The sequence below is a fragment of the Polypterus senegalus genome, chromosome 8 (assembly GCF_016835505.1).
Source record: "Polypterus senegalus isolate Bchr_013 chromosome 8, ASM1683550v1, whole genome shotgun sequence".
In the NCBI taxonomy this organism is placed as follows: Eukaryota; Metazoa; Chordata; class Cladistia; order Polypteriformes; family Polypteridae; genus Polypterus; species Polypterus senegalus.
Window position 1 is genome coordinate 145,620,380 of NC_053161.1, and position 24,227 is coordinate 145,644,606.

A 24,227-nucleotide genomic window follows, 5' to 3' on the forward strand; every position below is an offset into this window, starting at 1 on the left:
GACATTGATATTATTCATATGTACTGTATATTGAAATCCCCCAGAAGTATTATGTTTGATGAAACAGTAGATAAGTGTGTAAGGAAAACGGCAAAGTCATTCAGAAAGTCATTATTTGGTTTAGGGGGCTGGTAAACAGTTGCAATGATCGTAGTAATAGGTCCATTTAATTGACATACAAGAGATTCAAAAGAACTGAAGGCAGGAGCAGATAATGGCAAGACTTTCCAATTCTCACGATACATTAACGCAAGACTTCCTCCCTGGCCGGAGCCACAGGGTTGAGAGATGTAAACAAACCCTGGAGGAGTGGATTCGTTAAGTTGGGAAAAGTCATGGGGTTGTTGCCATCTCTCAGTTACTCACCATTCTCATTTCAATCTACTGCCTGTTAGAATCTTCAGGGATTTAAATATATTATGGTGCTTTGGATGTTTTTTACATTCTGTTAATTTGAAAATAATTTTAATTCAGGTATAATTTATTGAGGCTTTATTAGTCTGGGATTTGTAGTGCTTTTTACTATAGGTTTACTTTTTAGATAGTGTTGTAAACTTTCTTCTGAGATATTTCAGGTAAGGAAAGCAGGCAAACATCCTATCCACTGTTCATGTTGGTAGAGAGCTGCAATATGCTGCATGTTGATTAGCACATGCAAGTAAGAATTCACTGACAATAATTACCCTATAAATCAACTCAAATGTAGGTCTCCCAATTTATTTTTAAAGACTATATGATCCATTGCTAATTTCACATTGCAGCAAATAATGCAGACAGTGCGCTGCAAACATTTTTAAAGTAAGCTCCTTGTTAGTTGTGCCTCAACACTCTGCATTTACTAACCAATCAAATCAATTCTTTTCAAAACATATAAAATCTGTCCAATAATATACTGTATTTTTGTACCTCTGTCATTCTGCATTAACCTGTAGAAAAATGATTCAAATGAGTCACAACACTCAGTCAGAGAACAGCTAAAGGTCAGAGTCTCCCTAAGATTAATTTAAAATTATGTATTTTTGGTGCTTCTGTCCTCGGTCAGTGTAGAGACCTATTTTATTGTGGGAAGGCTTTTAGGGTCACCTTTCATTAAAAACATAAACCACTTTTCACACGCACAGATTTTTTTAGTGTGGATCCACAATATAATGTCTAACCTCTCTCACTAGTTTAGTTTGCCTGTTCTTATACTTACCAGTCTTTCAAGATGTACAGTTAACAGTTATAATGCACTTGCACCCAAGACTGCGATCCACTATCTGATTGTCAGTAGTTCCTTCAGGCTTCACCCAGGTATGACTGTCACTGTAGCCTCCCTATGGCAGTGTTCCATCTCGCTCACTCCAACTGACCTAACTTAGAATGGAACTTGGTTACCAATACCCTGCAGTAAAACCGTAAATGTACAGGCAGGAAAGCAGGCTTTAATAAATTGTATTTTTAAAAAATTAAACAAATAAACTGTTCCGTAAACTAAAGCAAAATAAAGTACACGATAAAATATGAATACATGCCTAATCATTACCGGTGGCTCATTTTTTGCATTGCTTGAAATGTTCCAGTTTCTTGGGCATTCTTGGTTTCATTTTCCCCCTCCACCCTTCCACTGTTGCTTTTGATCGTTGCTCTTTTATTGATCTTATAAAGCTCTTTACTATTTTCTGCTGTTCATTAAACTAAAATCCTGCTTCCAAATTCAGCTGCTTTATCTCTAACTTTTCATGTCATAAATGAGAGTCAAGCAAGAGTGTGGCATGCTTGTATGACTTTAAAAGAGCTTATGAAACCATATTTGCATTATGGTTGCCTTTCATTTACTTTTACTTATTTGGCTGATGCCCTTATCCAAAGTGACATTAACAGACATGGTAAAATTTTCAGTAGCCAAGTAACATGACAAGTTATTTTAACATAGAAAAAAAATTGTGTGTTTGTAAAGTTATACATTTTACATATAACAAGAAATGTTTTGCCCCTTCCTCCAACAAGACCTCATCCAGATCTTCAAGCTTCTGAAAGCCTTTGCTAAAGCTGATCCAGCAGAGTTGTTTCAGTTAAATATTGAATTGTGTACTTGAGGACTCTGATGGGAATTAAAAAAAAAAAAAGTGCCATTAACACCTAAACCAAAAAACACTTTTTTTACATGAGAGGTTCTAAAAAATTTGGAGTTCTTCACAAAGTGATAACATTGACAAGATTTAAACATTAATCTTGATAAGCTATTTGAACAGCACAGCTATTAGCAATTTATTCTCCACAAAGTTTCTTTGGTTAACTTTTTTCTTATTATTGTGAAGCACCTTATGATTATTATTGACACCTTGGAAATCCCATGCCCCAATGAAGATAGGCTGTTCTGAGGTTCAATGAGGTGCCTGCTCACTCACAATTACGTACTCCTAACGCAGCACTCAGTAATGTCTTCAGTCAGACAGCCTTGCCTTGTTTAGACACATTTACTGCTCCTGGGGTTTCATTTCCGAGCTGGCCTTTGTAATTTTTAATATCTGCTGGAAGTTGGGTTGTAAATTAGCAGTTTTATGGTCAGATATTTCTATTGAATTTTTAATAACCAAAATGTTTCTATCAGGTAGCTATGACCTGAGTGCCTTTTTTAAACATTTTAGTCAGTAATAGTGAGAAACTGTGTTTCAGAGAGCAAGCATTAGGTCTGTTGATTTAGAGACAGAAATTAAAGAAAGAGATTATTAATCTAAAAAAAAAATCCAAAAGGACAGCCAAAAATCATGCAACACAGCACACATTAACAAAAAATATTCTTCAGAGAGATCAACACCACCTTGGGGACTCATTACGGAATGAAATGGCAGCTGGCAGAAATGACCTCATCTAACACTCTCTGCAGCAGCCTGCTTACTGTATATCAATCTCCTGCTGAAGGAGCTTCTGTGTTTAGCCAGAATGGCATACAGAAGGTGAGCGTCTATGTGCATGATGAACCAGTATTTTATTGAGTGTCCTTCTTGTTAATTCTTCCTCCAGATTGCCCATACTGACTCCCAGGACAGATCCATACTTTTTAATCAGTCTGTTGAATTTGCTGGCCTCACTTAAAGTAAAGTTCTTTCTTCAGCAGGCTGCCACCCAAAAGACTGAAAAAACAAACTCATAAAATATCTGACTCACAGGCTTACATAATACATAATTCCTGATCCTGATTAGAAAAAAAGAAGGGTATTATAATAAATAGCAAATATTTCAATATACAATGATAATTAAGATAATTAATAGCATACATTATATTCTCAATCTTGATTCATTTTGTTCTCAGAGCCTATCCTGGCAGCATCATCAGGGCGGCAGGAACCAGGCTTACTCAAACACTTTGACACCCACTAGAACAATTTAGAATAATGAATTAATGCCTGCCATAATTAAATTGAAAACATCAGGTGATACTGTCTTGCGATCCTCTGTGTAATCTAAATAGTCTTTATACAGTAGATTTAAAAGTGGTATAAAAACAATATACATACGAACTGCAAACATTTGATCAAGCTCTTGAGTCATATAGCTGAATCTCTTTAAAATAAAGAAGATGGTTTCACTTTATAGCTGTCATTATTAGATCTTTAACAAACTGTTGTTCATCCATCCATCCTCTTCCGCTTATCCGAGATCAGGTTGCGGGGGTAGCAGCTTGAGCAGAGATGCCCAGACTTCCCTCTCCCCAGCCACTTCTTCTAGCTATTCCGGGGGAATCCTGAGGCATTCCCAGCCTGGGTCTTCCCCGAGGCCTCCTCCCAGTTAGACGTGCCCGGAACACCTCACCAGGGAGGCGTCCAGGAGCCATTCTAATCAGATACCCGAGCCACCTCATCTGACTCCTCTCAATGCAGAGGATCGGCGGCTCTACTCTGAGCCCCTCTCAGGAGATTGAGCTTCTCACCCTATCTTTAAGGGAAAGCCCAGACACCTTGCGGAGGAAACTCATTTCAGCCGGTTGTACTCGTGATCTCGTTCTTTCGGTCACTACCCATAGCTCATGACAATAGGTGAGGATAGGAACGTAGATCGACTGGTAAGTTGAGAGCTTTGCCTTACGGCTCAGCTCCTTTTTCACCACGACAGACCGATGCAGAGCCCGCATCACTGCGGACGCCACACCGATCCGCCTGTCGATCTCACGCTCCATTCTTCCCTCACTCGTGAATAAGACCCTGAGAACTCCTCCATTTGGGGCAGGATCTTGCTCCCAACCCTGAGAGGGAACTTCACCCTTTTCCGGCAGAGGACCATGGTCTCAGATTTGGAGGTGCTGATTCCCATCCCAGCCGTTTCTCACTCAGCTGCGAACCAATCCAGAGAGAGCTGAAGATCATGGCCTGATGAAGCAAATAGGACAACATCATTTTCAAAAAGCAGTGACCCAATCCTGAGTCCACCAAACCGGACCCCCTCAACGCCCTGGCTGCACCTAGAAATTCTGTCCATAAAGGTTAGGAACAGAATCGGTGACAAAGGGCAGCCCTGGCAGAGTCCAGCTGTCACTGGAAACAAATTCCACTTACTGCAGGCAATGCGGACCAAGCTCTGACACAGGTTGTACAGGGACCGAACAGCCCTTATCAGGCGGTCCGGTACCCCATACTCCCGGTGCACCCCCCCACAGGATTCCCCAAGGAACACGGTCGAATGCCTTTTCCAAGTCCATAAAAAACATGTAGACTGTTTGGGCAAACTCCCATGCACCCTTCAGGACCCTGCTAAGGGTGTAGAGTTGGTCCACTGTTCTGCGACCAGTCCTCCTGACAGACCCTCCTCTCCAGGACCCCCGAATAGACTTTTCCAGGGAGGCTGAGGAGTGTGATCTCTCTGTAGTTGGAACACACCCTCTGGTCTCCTTTCTTAAAGAGGGGGACCACCACCCCGGTCTGCCAATCCAGAGGCACTGTCCCTGATGTCCATGTGATGTTGCAGAGGCGTATCAACCAGGAAAGTCCTAAATTATCCAGAGCCTTGAGGAACTCTGGGCGTATCTCATCCACCCCTGGGGCCCTGCCTGGTTTTTAGACCACCTCAGTGACCTCGGTCCCAGAGATGGGGGAGCCTACCTCCGAGTCCCCAGGCTCTGCTTCCTCATTGGAAAGCATGTTAGTGGGATTGAGGAGGTCTTCGAAGTACTCCCCCCACCGACCCACAACGTCCCGAGTCGAGGTCAGCAGCGCACCATCCCCACCATATACAGTGTTGACACTGCACTGCTTCCCCCTCCTGAGACGCCGGATGGTGGACCAGAATCTCCTCGAAGCCGTCCGAAAGTCATTCTCCATGGCCTTCCCAAACCCCTCCCACGCCCAAGTTTTTGCCTCAACAACCACCGAAGCCGCATTCTGCTTGGCCTGCCGGTACTTATCAGCTGCCTCTAGAGTCCTTCTTCAGCCTGACGGCATCCCTCACCACTGGTGTCCACCAACGGGTTCGGGGATTGCCACCACGACAGGCACCAACCACCTTACGGCCACAGCTCCGGTCAGCTGCCTCAACAATAGAGGCACGGAACATGGCCCATTCGGGTTCAATGTCCCCCACCTCCCTCGGGACATGGTCGAAGTTCTGCCAGAGGTGGGAGTTGAAGCTACTTCTGACAGGGGACTCTGCCAGACGTTATCAGCAGACCCTCACAATACGTTTGGGCCTACCAGGACTGACTGGAAGCCTACTCACCACCAGGTGGTGATTGCTTGACAGCTCCGCCCCTTTCTTCACCTGAGCGTCCAAGACATGTGGCCGCAGGTTCAACGACACGACCACAAAGTCGATCATCGAACTGAGGCCTAGGGTGTCCTGGTGCCAAGTGCACATATGAACACCCCTATGCTTAAACATGGTGTTCGTTATGGACAATCCGTGACGAGCACAGAAGTCCAATAACAAAACACTGCTCGGGTTCAGATCGGGAGTGGCCATTCCTCCCAATCACACCCTTCCAGGTTTCACTGTCATTGCCCATGTGAGCATTGAAGTCTCCCAGCTGTACGAGGGAGTCCCCAGAAGGTATGCCCTCTAGCACCTCCTCCAGGGACACCAAAAAGTGTGGGTACTCCAAACTACTGTTCAGTGTATACGCAACAACAGTTAGGACCCGTCCCCCCACCCAAAGGCGGAGGGAGGCTACCCTCTCGTCCACCGGGGTAAACCCCAATGAACAGGCTCCAAGTTGGGGGGCAATAAGTATGTCCACACCCACTTTGCGCCTCTCACCGTGGGCAACTCCAGAGTGGTAGAGAGTCCAGCCCCTCTCAAGGAGATTGGTTCCAGAGTCCAAGCTGTTTGTTGAGGCGAGCCCAACTATATCTAGCTGGAACCTCTCGACCTCGCGCACCAGCTCAGGCTCCTTCCCCTTCAGAGAGGTGACATTCCACGTCCCAAGCGCCAGCTTCTGTAACTGAGGATCGGACTGCCAAAGTCCCCGCCTTTGGCCACCACCCAACTCACACTGCACCCGACCTCCTTGGCCTCTCCCATATGTGGTGAGCCCATGGGAAGAACTGTTGTTCACTTTTATTCAAACAGTTACACATCTCATGAAATAATAATACTTCATTAATAAGTCCTTAATAAAATTCAATAATTCTTCTTTGCAAATCATTTACTTATTACAGTAGATGTATACCACTTTTGTACCAGGTATTCTAAAGTGGTAGTTATTCATCCATTGTAAAGGTTAGTAACTTTATTATAAAGTATTACCAAGAAGAGTTCCAGCTCAGGTAAATTAAAAAAGTGTTGGATCAAGATGTATTTATTAGTAATTTACATCATTCATAACATTATTTTAAAAACTGAATTATTTTAATATATTATTTCATTCTTTCAATTGCCAACAGGGAAGTAACCTTACCTTTGCAACTACTGACCAAAATCTGCCTGAAAGCATCAAACAGAAGGCAACACTAACAGTCAGGATTACAGGCTTGGATGAAGTGGCTAAAAATACACTGCTGTAAGTTTGATGTATTTTTCATTTGATTAAAAACAAGCTGTCCCCTACAGCTCCGCCCGTGTAGTAGTGAAACAGGACAAACTTTAAACATCAATAAACAAACAGGTATCGCTAGCTAAGTGGAGGCAAGGAACGCTCCAACAGGTGGCGAGAGGTAGAGCGGCTTGCACTGAGGCTTGTGCATGAGTGAGGAGAGATCCGCACCCATCCCCTTGGCCGCAGCCGCTCTCTCAGATTCACAGAAATAAATTGGTACCACAAAAGAACTATGATACTTAGAACAGTGAAAGTAGTTGCAAAATCAACTGGAATGTTCAAGCAAATTATAGAGAAAACCCAATCTAAATCTGTTAAGTGGTTCTCTCATTCGCTACATAAGCGGAGCCTGGTACGCTCCGAGGCGGGTGTGTGAGAGAGGATGGCCCCGCTTGGCTCCCCTTTCCTAATGTCATGCTTCGTCCTCCCCTCTAAATCGGTTAAGTAGTTCTCTTGTGAAAAGTGGACAGACATACAGAGGGTAAATTTTTATATAGATAGAGAGAGAGAGAGAGAGAGAGAGAAATAATAATTTGTTTAATGTGCCTTTCAGAAATGTAAATGGCAAACATTGGTCATAAACTAATCTAAATAGTTAAACAGTCACTTGTCAACCATCCCTAGCTAAGGGTAGTGGGGAGTTAGAGTCAGTTTTAACCACATTGGGCATAGGTCGGCTTTAGGCCTCGATGGGGGATCTGCTGATCACAGAAAGTTATTGTAAATAAAAGTTAATTTGTTAAAGCAGCTCAAGGCTGTGGTGAATTAGATTCATGTAGTGATTTTAAAAGAAACTGTTCAGATTGTAGCTTCTTTAAAACCAATGATCAGATCATCAGTTTCCATCATTATCTGACGTTCGTAGTACTGGAAGTGGTTAGGTAATTGATTATACATATCTAGACATCATTACTGATTACAACCATAATTCTCTACTTGCCCTGAAGTTCAGGTTTAAATTTATTATCCCATGTACACAGCACAATGAGATTCCTACTTGCTTGTGCCCCACAGACTAGTGACAGTGATATAAATTCAGTATCTTTCCGTCAATGCAACAGAACATTACATTCTCAAACTTTCTTAATCAAATTCATTGTCTTGGAGAGCTGAAGCCTTTTCTCAAAGCACCCTGGGCAAAGGTGCAGTGCCTGTCCAGCCCAGAACCCAGTTAAACACTTAGGTTTGAACAGTTAGTCTACGCAGTATGTCTAAAAATGAAATAAATATAATAAAAACAAAGCAAACTCTACACAAACAACAACTGAGTGAGGGTTCCAAAACCTAGGATGCTGCACTAGTTGGCAAACTGTGTTGTACATAGTGCCACAGTCTGATCCATGAATATAACACCAAATATGTAATACAAGAAACAATATATAAAATCTCAGTTGCAACATTGGTTTTCTAGTAGTTGTCATCCCTAAAGTGTATTAACTCTATTTTAGTAAATCTGTTTGAATCCATTTCAACATTGGGTGTCAGTTGAGATCAGCATAATATTCACAGTAAATTAACAATTTAAGTGTCTACAGATTGATTCTGTTCCTTAATATGCACTGTACAGCCAATTATAGCCTCTTCTACTCTGGTAAAAGATTAAAGGACACAAAGGACCACATCTAATCCTGTGCCCACAACCTTTAATCTCTGTTAGACCGAGCAGTAGAATTTGAACTGACACAAGTTTTACTTTGTTCTGCAGTTAATGTTATGGCTGGTTGCTCTTTACATTTCGTCTGTCTCCTATGGTTCTGTTTTAGTGAGGACAACAGAGAAGTAGTGGTTGTAATTAAAAAGGCCAAGCATTGTTTAGTGTTGCAGCACTAAGAACGAATTCTGGTTGTAACACAGACATATTGATTTTTTTCCTGTCCACTATACCACATGCCCTCCCCTCAGTAATTGTCACCTACGATGCCGCACCCACCAGATGACAAACCACCTGGATTGGGACCCGAGTGCAGTTGGTGATACTCAGCACCACACTGGAACAGTGTGAGGTTTTCTACGGTGGCTGGAGTGCCAATCCTGCCACAAACCCCCAAGTTTTCCCTGTTAGAATTACAAAAAATGTCTGAACTGTATACACAACAAATTAGAGCAAATACATGTTTATGCTATACTCCCAAAAAAAAAAATCCAACAAGATATTGTGTTTTTTTTTAACACATAACATCACAGAATATACCACTCGGTGCAACAGAATATCAGAAAATGAAGCAAAATTTACAAAATAACGAATACACATAATGAATACACATAGTCAGTTAAACTCAATAATAATTCACCTGGCTACTAAAATAATCATGTAAATAAAAGTCATATCAGCATAATCATTAGTTGTCCAAACACTTCTGCTTTATGAAATAAAATAAAAACTGTAATGTATGATATTTCTAAGTTAAAACAAAGATATACTGTACAAAGGCAGATGTTAAATCATTCAGTTGGCCATTGGAAGATTTCAATTAGAGGAATCTCAGAATTGAATCTATGCAGTAGCCATGAAATTTAAATTAAATTGCATTGCTGTCCAGGTAAACCGGTCACATTTTACTTTTTTGAATAGTTATTCAGTTTATTTTTTATATTATTGTTTATTATATATGCCACATCTATTTAAAACACATCTCTCTATTTTAAAAAAAAAAAATCCTAGAAAGGAAAAGCAGGGCCACGAGATGTGATCTTCTCAGAAGACACTTAAAAGACCCACGAGACGCAGACAATATCAAATAAGAGCACAGCAAGCAAAACACTCAGTTGTGTAAAGGCACGTAGCACACACAGATCCTGTGCTCTCAGCACATATAAAGCATATAAGGACATATTGTTCTAGATGAAACGTCAATGACTAAGCAAAGAAGAAAGAGCAACGCGGAGAAAAGAGACCCAAAAGTGTTGGAGAGAAAAAAAGGCAGATAAGAGATTATGAAAGCAGTGGAATTCGAAAGGCTCAAACAAACGATGGTGCTATACACATGCAGAGAAAGGTAAAGAATATGAAAGCAGTAAAATTCGAAAGTATTGTAGCGTCACCAGGTTGCCAGGTTGAAGCTTTTTTTGTTTTAAGTGACTGTTGGGTCCGATTAAGGAAGGGCGGAGTACAGCACGGAAGACTGATAGCGGGGTATTGATTGATTTGGTAAGGGGGGGGTGTGAGACCCGGGGGATGAGGGATTGGAGAGGGTGCTAGAAAGTTGTGTTTGGGGTTACTAAGACGGCGATTGTTCAAGTAAAACTTTTGTGACACTTTATTACGTCAGTCGCTACAGTATCAAAAAAAAAAAAACGTAGTAAAGATCCTGTTAGCGCAAGAAAAAGGATATTAATCATCAGGACCAGGTGTAATTGAAAAAATAGCAGGACAAAGCGAGGTCAGAAATAAAAGGCAAAGAGCAGAAAACAAAGTCTTTTAGCCTTTGCATCATTCAATGCACAAAACATAGATTTACACAATAATGGAACATACACTATGGTCCCGTAATAGTTAAAGCAACAAGTTTAATTTCAAAGAAAACACATTTTGGTCAGGTGTATATTTATGATCACGGAGAAGCGATACAAATTTTAATAGGCAACGAGAAAGGTAATGTAGTATATATTCCGCAAATAACATTAGACACCATTCGTATTAAAATGTTTACAGTTTCCCATGAGAATAGCTTTTGCTATGACAATTAACAAATCACAGGGACAAACATTAGAAAAAGCTGGATTATTTATTAGAGAAACACAAACAATATTCACTGATGGGCAGTTATACGTTGCGTTGTCACAATGTGTCTCAAAAAATGGAATCAAAATTCAATGCCATCTTGAATAAAAGGTAATTCCAAATATTGTTTTTAATGAAGCTTTAAAATAAAAGTGCAAATAATGAAATTGAAACAATTCCAAAGAAAAAAAAAAAGCTTTTAAAATTGTATATCCGATTAACCAAACACAGGTTGGCGAGCGAAGCGAGCAGGAGGCAGAGCCCCCTAGTATAATTATATAAAAATGTTTAGTAATTTGTGTTGGAGGGGCAAACATATCAGGTAAATTATTATATTTTCACCAGCTTCAGGGTACAAAAGGATTATAGGTAAGTTAATGTAAGTTTCATTTCTGTTCAAAATTTATGTTGAATTTGCATGTATTGCTTTTAATTTTTATACTAATTTCAGAGCACATTTTCCAATCAAGAATCAAGTTCTTAAAAAACAAGAAGTTGAAGACCAAAGGGTTCTCAGGATGGTTCAAGGTAATGTAATATCTATCCTGGTATGCTCTGTACATTCTCTATTTTTTCTTAATACATTTTTGTATGGTATGTCTTGCTAGTTATTGTAAATACTAGCAACTTGGCGCCCGCTACACTGCGAGTTGGATGACCACAGTTGAAGGACTCCCTGTTTAAACGCGGCTGCCAGTCGTGAACTGGGTCCTTCATCGCACCACATCTGATTTTTGCATGGGAAACAAAATTTCAAAACAAAACCCATGATTCACGAAGTGTGGGTCGCAGACTAATGAGAATCGTATACGTTGTGTAAAAGGTTGTAAGGAAGAGGAGGATGATACCGTTGAGGATGTCCTGTGCTTGTTGAGGGGGCATGTAGTGGTAGTTCATTCTGAAGAGCAAAGCGATGTAGGTCATTTGAGTGGTCTTCATTAACTTCGTCAGTGACATGCAGCACTGTGTCATCGCATCCATCACCTTCATCTGTCTTCTCTCTCTGTAGGGGTTTCAGTTGACTTTCGTTATGCAGCAGAGATGCGTCGTTGAGCTAATCTGTGTGAATGCTGAGTGTCCATTTCTTGCGAGCGACTGTCACGCCTTTGCGTCTTTGCTTCATGATCACGCCGTAATGTGTCCTCTCTCGCAGCAGCAGGTTTAGTCGCGTTTCGTTTCGCCATTGTTCCGTAAGGTCTCCTCCGTACAAGAGCACATGGGTAGCTGAAGACGGAAATGCATAGTGGGCATAGTGAAACACACGAATTGGTGACCAGAGGAGCCATCCGACTCAGACGCGGGGCTCGAAATACTCAAGTGCACATGTTATTTATAATAAATTTTTTTTTTTTTTGTTATGAACTTCCCCAAAAGAGTTGATCCCTGTTAATAGTATATCAACAATATAATCTGTTGTGGTACGGGTGTTAATTAGCGTCACACCTCATAACCTGCATACACCACGTGTTTAGCTGTAACGCCAGAAGCGCGGTGGACGCTGTAAGGGTAGGTTGTGGTTTCTGTTTCTTTCGTGATTTTTTTATTTCATTTCATTGATTATTTAATAGGCAGAGGGGAGAAGACGCGTTAATGTGACGCTCTGTCTATTTCTTTACTTTTGTTTTGAAAAGATTTTCGGGAACAGGAAAAATAAAAGCAAAGGGGAAAGAACGGAGGGGGGTATGGACCATGGCGGCGCGTGCGTCACGCGAGGCTCAGCGTCTCTTCAGATTTTGCAAAATAGCAGTGTTATTCCTGCTCATCTCGGGTCTGTTCGTTCAGAACAGCTTCGCTTTTACATCCTATACCCGACAAGAGCTTTTGGATATTGATCTACACAACTCGGACTGTTTTATTAGCAACCTTCATCTCATCCCTGAGATAAGAAGAACACCCGACGCTTCGCAGGCTACCCGGCCGACCGGAAGTACTCGAAGACGGTGCAGAGACTGTAAACAAAGGCGGGGGAAACGCGGAGGACTAACAGCTAAGCTAAGGCTAACACCACATCGGCTATCCTTACCCAGTATTTTCCTTGCTAATGTGCGGCCCCTGGCAAATAAAATGGACGAGTTGCGACTTTGGATCACCGACAATAGGAGAATACTGGACTGTAACATCATGATATTCACAGAAACATGGCTACACAGCGGTATACCTAACAATGCTATAGAGCTAGTCGGGTGCCACATTCTCCGGGCGGACAGAACAGCTGATGATTCCGGTAAGACAAGAGGAGGATTGTGCATTTATATTAACAAGGCTTGGTGTACAAACTCTGTCATTGTTGGAAAACACTGTTCAGCTGACCTTGAGTATCTCATGGTTAAGTGTAGACCATTCTATCTGCCGAGGGAGTTCACCTCCACTATAATAACAGCTGCATATATCCCACCGGATGCTAATGCTAAGCTTGCTATGAAAGAACTCTATGCAGCCATTAGCAAACAACAATCTGCTCACCCTGAGGCTGCATTTATTGTAGCAGGTGATTTCAACCACTCCAACCTAAAGACGGTGCTACCTAAATTTCACCAACATGTCTCCTGCCATACCAGAGGGGATAAAACCTTGGATCATGTTTACACTAACATTGTTGGAGCCTACACAGCTACACCCCTCCCCCACCTGGGACAGTCTGATCACCTTTCTTTGTTTCTCACCCCCAAATACTCACCACTCATCAACCGTGTGAGACCAACAGTGAAGACCATCAAAGTGTGGCCAGCGGGGGTTAACTCTACACTCCAGGACAGGTTTAAGGACACAGACTGGAGCATGTTTGCCTCTCAGGCCACCTTCGACTCACAAATAAACATTGACTACTACACACACTCAGTACTGGAACACATCAGCACCACAATTGACAGTGTTACCACAGAGAAGCGGATCACAACGTACCCAAATCAGAAACCATGGATGAACAGGGAAGTGCGGCTTCTGCTAAAGGCACGTAACAATGCCTTCAGATCAGGTGACACACAGGCCTACAGTACTTCCAGGGCAGAACTGAAGAGGGGCATCAACAAGGCCAAGCTTAGCTACAAACTGAAGGTGGAGGGCACTTTGTCAACTCTGACCCCCGACGTATGTGGCTGGGCATCCAGGCCATTTCCAGGAGTATAAGTGCGGCACTTCCACACAGACAGCCATGGATATGTCCTTCCTCAATGAGCTGAACGACTTCTACGCTCGCTTTGACAAAGACAACAAGGAAAAGTCCACCATAAACCTACCCTCTGATGACTGCCATACCATCACACTCACCCACACGGAGGTTCATAACGCACTAAGCCGCATCAATGCTCATAAGGCTGCTGGCCCTGATGGCATCCCTGGACGTGTCCTTAGAGCATGTGCTGAACAGCTGGCAGGGGTCTTCACGGATATTTTCAACCTGTCCCTTGCCCAGGCAGCAGTGCCAGCATGCTTCAAAACCACCTCCATAGTGCCAGTGCGAAACACTCATCACCAATGTGCCTGAATGACTACCGCCCTGTAGCACTCACGCCCATAGCTATGAAGTGCTTTAAGCGACTGGTACTGGCACACCTCAAGACATGCCTGCCCCCCACACTGGATCCTCACCAATTTGCCTACCGTAACAATAGGAGTCAAGAGGATGCTGTATCCACAGCGCTTCACGGTGTACTCTCACACCTGGACAATAAGAACACCTATGCAAGATTGCTGTTTGTTGACTTCAGCTCAGCATTTAATACAGTCATCACTTCCAAGTTGATCACTAAACTTGTGGATCTTGGTATCAATAATTCTATCTGTAATTGGATCATGGACTTCCTGACCAACAGACCCCAGCATGTCAGGTCTGGCCATAACTGCTCTACCACCATTACACTCAACACTGGCGTTCCACAGGGCTGCGTGTTGAGCCCGTTCCTCTACTCCCTTTTCACTCATGACTGCAGGCCCATGTATGGATCCAATTCCATCATCAAGTTTGCAGACGATACCACGGTGATAGGTCTCATCAGTGATAACGATGAGTCTAATTACAGGGAGGAGGTAAAACACTTAGCTGCGTGGTGCGCTGAAAATAACCTGCTCCTGAATACCACCAAAACCAAGGAGCTCATTGTGGACTTCAGGAAGAAGAAGGAGACACCCACCACCCCATTCACATCAATGGCATGGCTGTCGAACGGGTTTCCAGCTTTAAATTCCTGGGGATACATATCTCGGAGAACCTGTCATGGACAAACAACACCTCCAGCCTGGTCAAGAAGGCCCATCAGCGCCTCTTCTTCTTGAGGATACTGAAGAAGAGCCAACTATCTGCTGTCATACTGGGCAACTTCTACCACTGTGCGATAGAGAGCATCCTGACTAACTGTATTACAGCCTGGTATGGGAATTGCTCTTTGCTGACCGCAAGGCACTGCAGCGGGTGGTGAAAACCGCACAACGCATCATAGGGACTCCACTTCCGGTCATTGAGGACGTTCACAAGAAGAGATGTTTACGCCGAGCTCGTTGCATTCTTAAGGACTCCTCTCATCCAGCCAACAAACTCTTCCAGCTCCTCCCCTCCAGAAGGCGCTACAGGAGCCTTCCAACTAAAACCAGCAGGTTTAGGAACAGCTTCTTCCCCACAGCGGTCACACTTCTGAACTCGGTCCCCCATTGAACCTTCACATCCACACACTTAATCCTCTACACTACTCCTCCTCCCTTCCTTGTACATATCTGTACATACCTGTGCACACACAGCACACCTGTACATTGTACATCATATATCATATATTGTACATCTGTATATATTACAATACTCATAGTATTACAGCACATACATATCACATCTGTATATTGTACATCTGTGTATATATAATAGTACTTATATTATTACTGCACATACATAACACACCTGTATGTTGTACATCTGTATGTGTATATATATATATATATATATAATATAATATAATATAATATATATATATATATATATATATATATATATATATATATATATATATATATATATATATAGTACTTATAGTATTATAGTACATACAAATACATGTATAGGTACATAAATGTATATTGTAAAATATGTATATTTGCCATCCGCATTTAGAACATTTGTATATCTATTTATATATATCTATATCTATTCCCATCTTCACTGTGCTCTTAACTGTACATATCGTATTTAACTGTATATATCGCATTTAACTATAAATATCGTATTTAACTGTACATAATATGCACATATTATATTTATTGTACTTCTGCTCTTTGCACTTCTGATTAGATGCTAAACTGAATCTCGTTGCCCTGTATTTATACATGTGTAATGACAATAAAGTGAATCTAATCTAATCTAATCTAATATGCAATTGCTCCGTCCTGGGTATGATGTTTAATCTGCATCCAGCCCTACAAGCAGGTCCTCCAACTCCTCCCCATGACCCTGACCTGTATAAATGGTAAATTATTTAAGTGTTTATGTAGTTTTATGTCAGCCTGGCATTTTCTTTACAATATACTCATCTTCACATGTAAAAAAATAAGACTAATAGTGTTTAGTTTTATTTAGTTTTACCTAAAAGTTCTTTAAGTTTACTTCTCAAAGATTTCAAGGCTACATTGGCAACTCCAAATTAAGAACATAAGAAACATTCTGATTACAGCAGGCCATTCAATCTCATATAGCTCAGTAATGTCTATTTACCCAACTCTTTTGATTAACCATCAAGTTGAGATTTGAAGGTCTTCAAAGCTCTTGTTTCTATACTAAACTTCTTGGAAACTAATTCCAAGCATCTGTTGTTTCCTATGTGAAGAATACTTTTTGACCTTAGTTTGATTGGGAGGCCAAAATTGCAGGTGAAATTCTATATATGGCCTTAGTTGTGAATTATGCAGTTTAAGAATAATAATCTGTACTTGACACAGTGTCTGTATAGCCGAAATCCTTTAGCATTCCTCTGCATACTCTCCAGTTGTAGACACGGACAAGCACACTATAGTGTTTCATTTTTTCTGTTCTATTCATTTCTGTTATTTTTAGCTTCTGTTTTTACTTCCTTTTGTGTTACCTATTAGATTTATTAACTTTAAACATAATTGTCTGTCTCATCTCAGTCTGTATTTTGCCCAGGTCTTTTAGTAATGATTTTGTTGATTCTAGGTTATCTGCCAATCCCTCTAGGTTAGTGCCATCTGCATTAGACAGCTGTTACTTATATTTTTATTTAGATCACTAATATAAAGGAAGCAATGGGCCCAGCACTAATACCCGAGGGACTACATTTACATGTAACTAATTTGAAAAAAGTTCCTCTTACCATAATTCCTGGCTTGCTGCCCTTAAGATAATTTTACATCTATCTCACCCTGGTAGTTGCTTGTAGGCTTATTTTAGTTTGATCAGTAGCTTGCCAAAATGTTACTTATCAAAAGCATTTTAAAAATGAGAATGAATATTTTTGCATGCACTATTTAGATCAATCCTATACTTCCTTACAGAATTCTGAGATATTAATTAAACCTGGTCTCCCAATTTAAATTCTTGTTGAACTTAACACACCTGTTCCTTGACATTTATTTCTCAATTTCTGTCTTTAATTTCCTTCTATTAATTTATCTGTGACACGTGTTAAGCTAATTGGTTCATAGTTATTTACTCTTAGTCAATCTGATCACCATAATTGTAAATACTTGGCCAGTTTTCTCTTAGGAGGTATCAGCACCTCCTAAGATCACATCTTTTGTCAAGAAGCAAAATAATTTTATATAAAACCATCTTTCGTCCAGTTGTAATGTAAGGCAGTGATACTTGGGTCGTCATAATGAAAGGTGAAGAGGTCCTGGTCTGTTGGGAAAGTAAAGTGTTGAGAAAAATTTAGGGGCCTATACAGGATAATTGATCATGATGAATAGAGAAAAGAGGACAGCTACTATAGACTGGCCACATTGAACACATGCCTAATAACTGGGCAGCTGCAAGAGTCTTCCATCAAAAACCCAAAAGGAGAGGACTCCCTGGCTAACCCCATTAGAAATAGGTTGATGGCGTAAAGGAGGGCCATGTGAGTCTTTGAGCCCAAGATCAGGGCAGTTGACAGTACTTGATAGAGCAGGCCAGGGTTCTTCAAGAGTGGTGATGCCATGGTGTAACATAAGTAGTGTACCTTTTTAAAGGATGGCTTATTTCATTATTATTATATTTTTTCTCTTCTAGGTCTGATAAAAGAAAAGATGGGTAACAGAGGGGTTCGTACAATAACTGGACTTGGCAAATACTTTAGAAATCTGGAGAAATCTGGTAATGGCGTTTTACAAAAGGCAGAGCTTCAGCTTGCACTCAAGACATTTCATCTGGACATTCCTAATAAGGTAGAAAAAAAGAAATGCAAGACACCATGCTAAAAGAATTAGCATTATTATGTTAATTCTAATTTGTTGGATGCTTCAATAGAAATGTTTTGAATCACTGCTTCATTAAGTATATCAGCCTATAGTAAAAAATAGCTAGTTCTGCTTTTATCTTAAGAACAGTTTGAATTTTCCGTATAACATATTAAAAAGATGTTAACCAAGTTGTTTTGTTAATCTATCCAGTTGAGCGCTAATTATGAGTAATGTCTACACTGCCAGTCAATCCTCAGCACTCCGCATAGGGACTCACTAGCTTTGGCGTGGACAACACAGTGGTGTCCACAGTACAGATGGTGGCTCATGCACCTTAGTTAAAGCCACTTAGGAACCAATGATGTACATGTTTCATCATGCTCTCCCCTGTTTTGAGGCATCCCCCTGTCGACTAACCCTGCAGGAAAAGCAAATGGCAATCTCCTCCAAGCTAGGTGCCCCATAACCACTTAACACATGCATACACTCGTCAAAACGGCATTGACAAAGAGTGTAAAACATGGTTATGTCAAAAGCTTGCCATCTACACCAAGTGTTTTTTCGTGGTGGGATCCCATGCTGGTCTTGTTCCTCTTTATACCCTTTCATTGTGGAGACCTTGTCAGAATGCCCTAAACTTCATACTCTTACCATACTGTTAGAGTTAACTGCTACTGTATCTCAATATTTCCCCATTCTTTTACATCAGTAACTCGTGCAATTTGATAAAATACCAGAACAGGCAGAAGAAAAAGTTAAAAATTAGCATAACGCCCCATTCCCCTCCATCCTACACCAACCCACAGAGCCCCATTTAAACTGGTTCTGACAAATATAATGAAAGGGTTCAGCACTGGCCCTGGATGCTTACTTTTCAATTATAATTGTGAAAGCTTTCCAAATTCTGAATGGACCCTCATAAAAAAAAAAAAAGATTTTCTTTTTAGTTTGAGATAATATAGCACACCTTTCCTGCTGAGTATTTAAAGGCAAAATCTTCCAATTGAGGAAACGTAGACTTTGTGCAAATAGTGGGGTATTGCCTATCACAGCACATTTTTAATAACACAATGTTTTTCCATCTTGTATTACTCCACATAATGGTTTAGGAGTAATTTTAGAAATGACACAATTTTAATTATGTGAATAATGAAAAATGTATACTTGAATTATGGCATATTGAAGTAGAATGAATTTTGCGAAAGCCTGAATTTCATTCCTTCGCTGACATTTTATTTGAAAGATCACTGCCCCATTATTCTTGACGATCACCAAAATTGAAAATTCATTGAAATTAATTGATATTCTTTGGAAATGCTGTCTGTATCTTCATTCATATTAGCGAGTCTCACCTCGGAGATAGATATAGATATGTAGAATCTTCTGAAGGAATGTTGGACAGATTTCTTTGTTTTGATGAGACAAAAATTAAACTATTTGACCTTAATACCCAGTGCTCTGGTGAAAAATACCACACCTAGTTTTGTCTCGATAGAGTCCTAGGTGGTCCTATTCTCCTCTTTATACTTATTATGTAGACCTTAAAAAAATGCCATACACTTAACACTCTTGTCAGATGCTGCAATTCAGCACTTTCTCCTCACCATCCCTTCTACATCTATAACCTTGGACAATTAGATAGAGTGAAAAAATAAGCAGAAAAAAGTTACACTTTTAATTATGTATTATAGATAATATGCCCCGCGGTGGGTTGGCACCCTGCCCGGGATTTGTTCCTGCCTTGTTCCCTGTGTTGGCTGGGATTGGCTCCAGCAGACCCCCGTGACCCTGTGTTCGGATTCAGCAGGTTGGATACTGGATGGATAATATGCCCAAATTATAAGGAAGCAGAGTACAATGAGTGTTGGTTACAAACCAGTACAGCCTGGTAATGCTAGATGTGTAGTTTCAGGTGGTGCAGTAACTTGTGGTTATATTCGATTCTTGCTGGTCACCTTATCATCTGCACAGGACCAATTAGACTGCCCCTCTCAGTATGGCTGCTAAGACAGACATCTCTTCATGGCAAGAAGGTGAAAGTCAGAGTGACCTATTTATACCATTCCTATCATAAATCCTACTGAAGTGGATGCAGGATGCTCCCTTGGTTTATCTAATCTTTGCTTCAGCACAACTGGACTAATGGGGTACAGAATGGACAATTCTAAACAACCACATTTCAGTCCTCCGGACCCTGCTTCATACCAGCTTGGCAGTTTATGGCCTTCTGGTGGGGGATTACTTATAGGTTCACGCAATGTCCGAACAGAGTCACCCTTGCCAAACTGGTTTGATGCATGCTCCCAGCCACCCTGCCATAAATTACACTCCCAAACCTAACCCTTAGACAAAAGTGCTGGTGTTCCTAAATCTTTCCAGGGAGGAAATTACTGTGCAATGGCTTATTTTAAGAAAGTCTGTGGAGGAGACTCTGGCACACACATGTTGCTGCCGCTCTTCGTTGTCATCAACACTTTTTTGCATTAAACCTAAACTCTTTGCAATTGTTCACTTTCTTTTTATTGTGTGTATAGTTCATGGATGCAATTGACTCAGACTGTGTTGATTTGGATTTACTTTTATGGACTTTGCCTTGACTGGGTTTGCAACCTCGGGCACAACCGAAACTTTCTGTGGCACACTGGACGAGCCCTATGGACATTTCTTTGCACCGTGACAATCTATGAGCCGGGAATGGTCTGTCTTCTTGATTATATTTTATACACTGGATTGCTCTCGATTCCTTCTATACGTACTTAATGACTAAGAAATGATCTGAGGTTTACGCCCAGCTGGATGCGGCCTGGGCGATCCCGCCTGTAATACCCAATGTTATATGTATGTGGTTGTATGTTGGAACCTCCGAATTTTGATATCTTCATGTTCATTTTGAAATATCTCCTACTACGCTTTTTCTACTGCTTGCCAATCATCTGCGCCTCCCGTCTCACCTTCTCCACTGTGCCGTACTGCTTCTTTGCTACTATCAGATAAATATTGCTCTCTACTATGATAAAATACTCTCATGACAAACTCCTTCATATTAAACAGTTTGTCCAGAGCAAATGGTCAGACTGGAATGTCCTAAAGGACGATGGTATTGTGCGGCGCCCAAAATATTTACATCGCGTGTCAGGTTGCCACCACAGCCGAGCTGCGAATGAAAAGTTCACCGGCAGCATTTACTCAGGAATATGCCGTCCTAATCTCGGCTTTGGAAATAGGATTGTCAGTGTGCCAAATCTGCAATATGTTAAAATAAACTCTGGTCATAGATCTGCACACAACGAACCTACATCAGCTAATATTGCATTGTTTAACTCAAGATCTCTTAATGGCAAAGCACTGGTGCTATCAGAATTCATTACAGACTCAAACCTTGACTTGCTATGCTTAACAGAAACTTGGTAAAAACCAAATGATTTTACATCTGTCACGGAGGTAAACCCACCCGGATATATTCACTTCACGGAGCCTTGCACCTCAAGACATGGTGGAGGAGTTGCAGTAATTGCTAAATCAAACTTAAACATCAAAAGAATCCTCAGTGACGGTCTATTGTCCAAGCTAATAACAAAATCTTACTTATTGTTGTCTATCGTCCCCCGAAATACAACACGTCTTTTTTATCTGATCTGACTGAATAATTAACCCACTTAAGTTCACTTTCCCAGAGAGTCATTCTTCTTGGCGATTTCAACATCCATATTGACATAACTACATGTAAACTGAGAAATTAATTCCTATCCTTACTGGACTGTTTTGACTTGGTGCAGCATGTTGATTTTCCCACCCACTCTGGTGGTCATATACTGGACCTGATCAGCACATCTGGATTATCTGTCGGCAACAGTTATAGCAGTGATTTGGGACTTTCTGACCATAAAGCAGTGCTTTTCACTGCCTCATTCCCTCTCCCTCCTCTTACCTGTAAATGTCAAATTTCTTACAGAAACCTTAAAAATATCTGTCCCTCTGTTCTTGATGGATCCATTTCTGATCTTTTTCTGTCTTCACCTATTCTATCAACACTAGATAGTCTTGTTGACCACTATAACTCAGCCCTTCATTCAGCATTAGGTAAAACAGCTCCTTTAAAACATAAGGGGGTTTCCTTTAAGCATTCAGGTCCATGGTATAATTCAGAGCTACGATCTATGAAAACAGCTGGCCGACGCCTTAAAAGAATGTCACGTAAGACTGGCCTCACTGTTCACATCCAGGCTTTCTCTGACCATCAAAGGGCTTACAGGGATGCACTAATTGTAGCCAAAAACGCACATTATGGCAGAATAATAGAAAGTGGCCATGAAAACCCAAGGGTTTTGTTCTGTGTAGTTAATAAATTACTTCAACCTGCATCTGGCCCAATCTCCTCCTCTACTGAAGTCTGTGAAAAATTCCTCCACTTTTTCCGCAATAAAATTAAAGAATTAAATTAATTCAACTAACATAAATCCATCATCCATTTATATCCTTCCCTGTCTTCCCACTCCATCCAACTCCTTTTCTAAATTTTCACCAGTCACATCTGCTTTTGTTAATGACATGCTTTGTAAGATGAGACCAACTACTTGTGTACTGGACCCCATCCCCACCACACTTCTTAAATCCTGCCATAATCCCGACTGTTACGACAATATCCCTCAGCACTGGGTTTGTGCCAGCCACTTTTAAAATCGCTTCTGTATCCCCCATGTTAAAAAAGAGTCTGGTCTTGTTGGTGACAACCTTAACAATTTTCTGCCTATTTCCCACTTACCTTTTCTGTCAAAAGTTATTGAGCATGTTGTAGCCTCCCAGCTCAACAATTACTTAACCTCTAATAATTTCATAGAACCCTTTCAGTCTGGTTTCAGGGCGCAGCACAGCTGTGAGACTGCTCTTCTTCGGGTAACCAATGATTTGCTTATGGCAGCAGACTCTAGACAAACCAGCATATTAATTCTGTTAGACCTCTGTGCAGCATTTGACACTGTCAGACATGACATTCTAATTCTATGCAAATGACACTCAACTCTATTTCAATGTCAAAAGTGCAACTTCATCCGAGTTTTCTCAGCTCACAACTTCCCTCAGTGAAATTAAAACCTGGATGGAGCAGAACTCTTTAAAATTAAATTGCAACAAAACTGAACTCCTACAAATTGGCACTAATGAGCTGTTTTCCAGTAACTCTTGACGGTGGTCTCATCAGACCGTCATTTTTGATTCCTCCCTTTCTTATTCCACCCACATAAACCATATCAAGAAACTTTCTTACTTTCACCTCCGTAACATATGCCGTATTCGCTGATTCCTCCCCTTATCTAATGCTGAGAAACTTGTCCATGCTTTTATCACATCCCGCATCGATTATTGTGACTTGCAGCTGGCAGGTGCCCCTTCTAATCTTATATCACAGCTCCAGTTGATTCAAAACTCTGCTGCAAGAGTCCTAACATGGACCAGCAACAGTGAGCACATCACACCCATCCTACTTCGCCTTCAGTGGCTCCCTGTATCTTACAGGATTGAATATAAAATTCAATTAACAACCTACAAAGCTTTAAATGGCCTTGCACCGGACTACATCAGTGACCTTCTCCATCACTATGCTCCTGTTTTCTTACTAAGGTCCTCTGATTCTGGTAATCTTGTTATGCCTCACACTAACCTGCACTCTATGGGTGACAGGGCCTTCAGCTCAATAGCACCCAGACTTTGAAATGACATCCCGAAATTAATTAGATCAGCTGACTCCATTCATTCTTTTAAAAAACAACTTAAAACTCATCTATTCAGGAAGGCTTTTAACTTAACATTCTGCCCTTTCTTTCAGTTTACCTCTCTGTCCAGGTGCTCAGGATAATTTGTGTGTCTGTTATATCACAAATTAGGTTATTTGTTAGGTTTTTCTTTTAGTATTGAATTTAGTATTTTACTCTGGTTTATTGTTCTTTATTCTATTTAATGCTTTGTTATCTGTTTCATTGTTCTATTCAGGAAAACATTTGTATCCAATGTTACATATACCCTGCTGTTTTTTCTAAGACTCTGTGAAGTGCCTTGAGCATGGGAAAGGCGCTATATAAATAAAATGTATTATTATTATTATTATTATTATTATATAAACTGAAACCTGTT

At 40.9% G+C, this 24,227-nt stretch overlaps 1 protein-coding gene across 1 annotated transcript in view; it reads left to right on the forward strand.

Moving 5' to 3' along the window:
* Positions 1-24,227, forward strand: part of caps2 (calcyphosine 2) — a 69,642-nt gene that overhangs the window by 39,437 nt on the left and 5,978 nt on the right. The window contains exons 12-14 of the mRNA XM_039761905.1: positions 6,855-6,970; positions 11,179-11,255; positions 17,932-18,086. Coding sequence (XP_039617839.1) covers positions 6,855-6,970; positions 11,179-11,255; positions 17,932-18,086 — 348 coding nt within the window. The remainder of the gene's footprint in view (positions 1-6,854; positions 6,971-11,178; positions 11,256-17,931; positions 18,087-24,227) is intronic.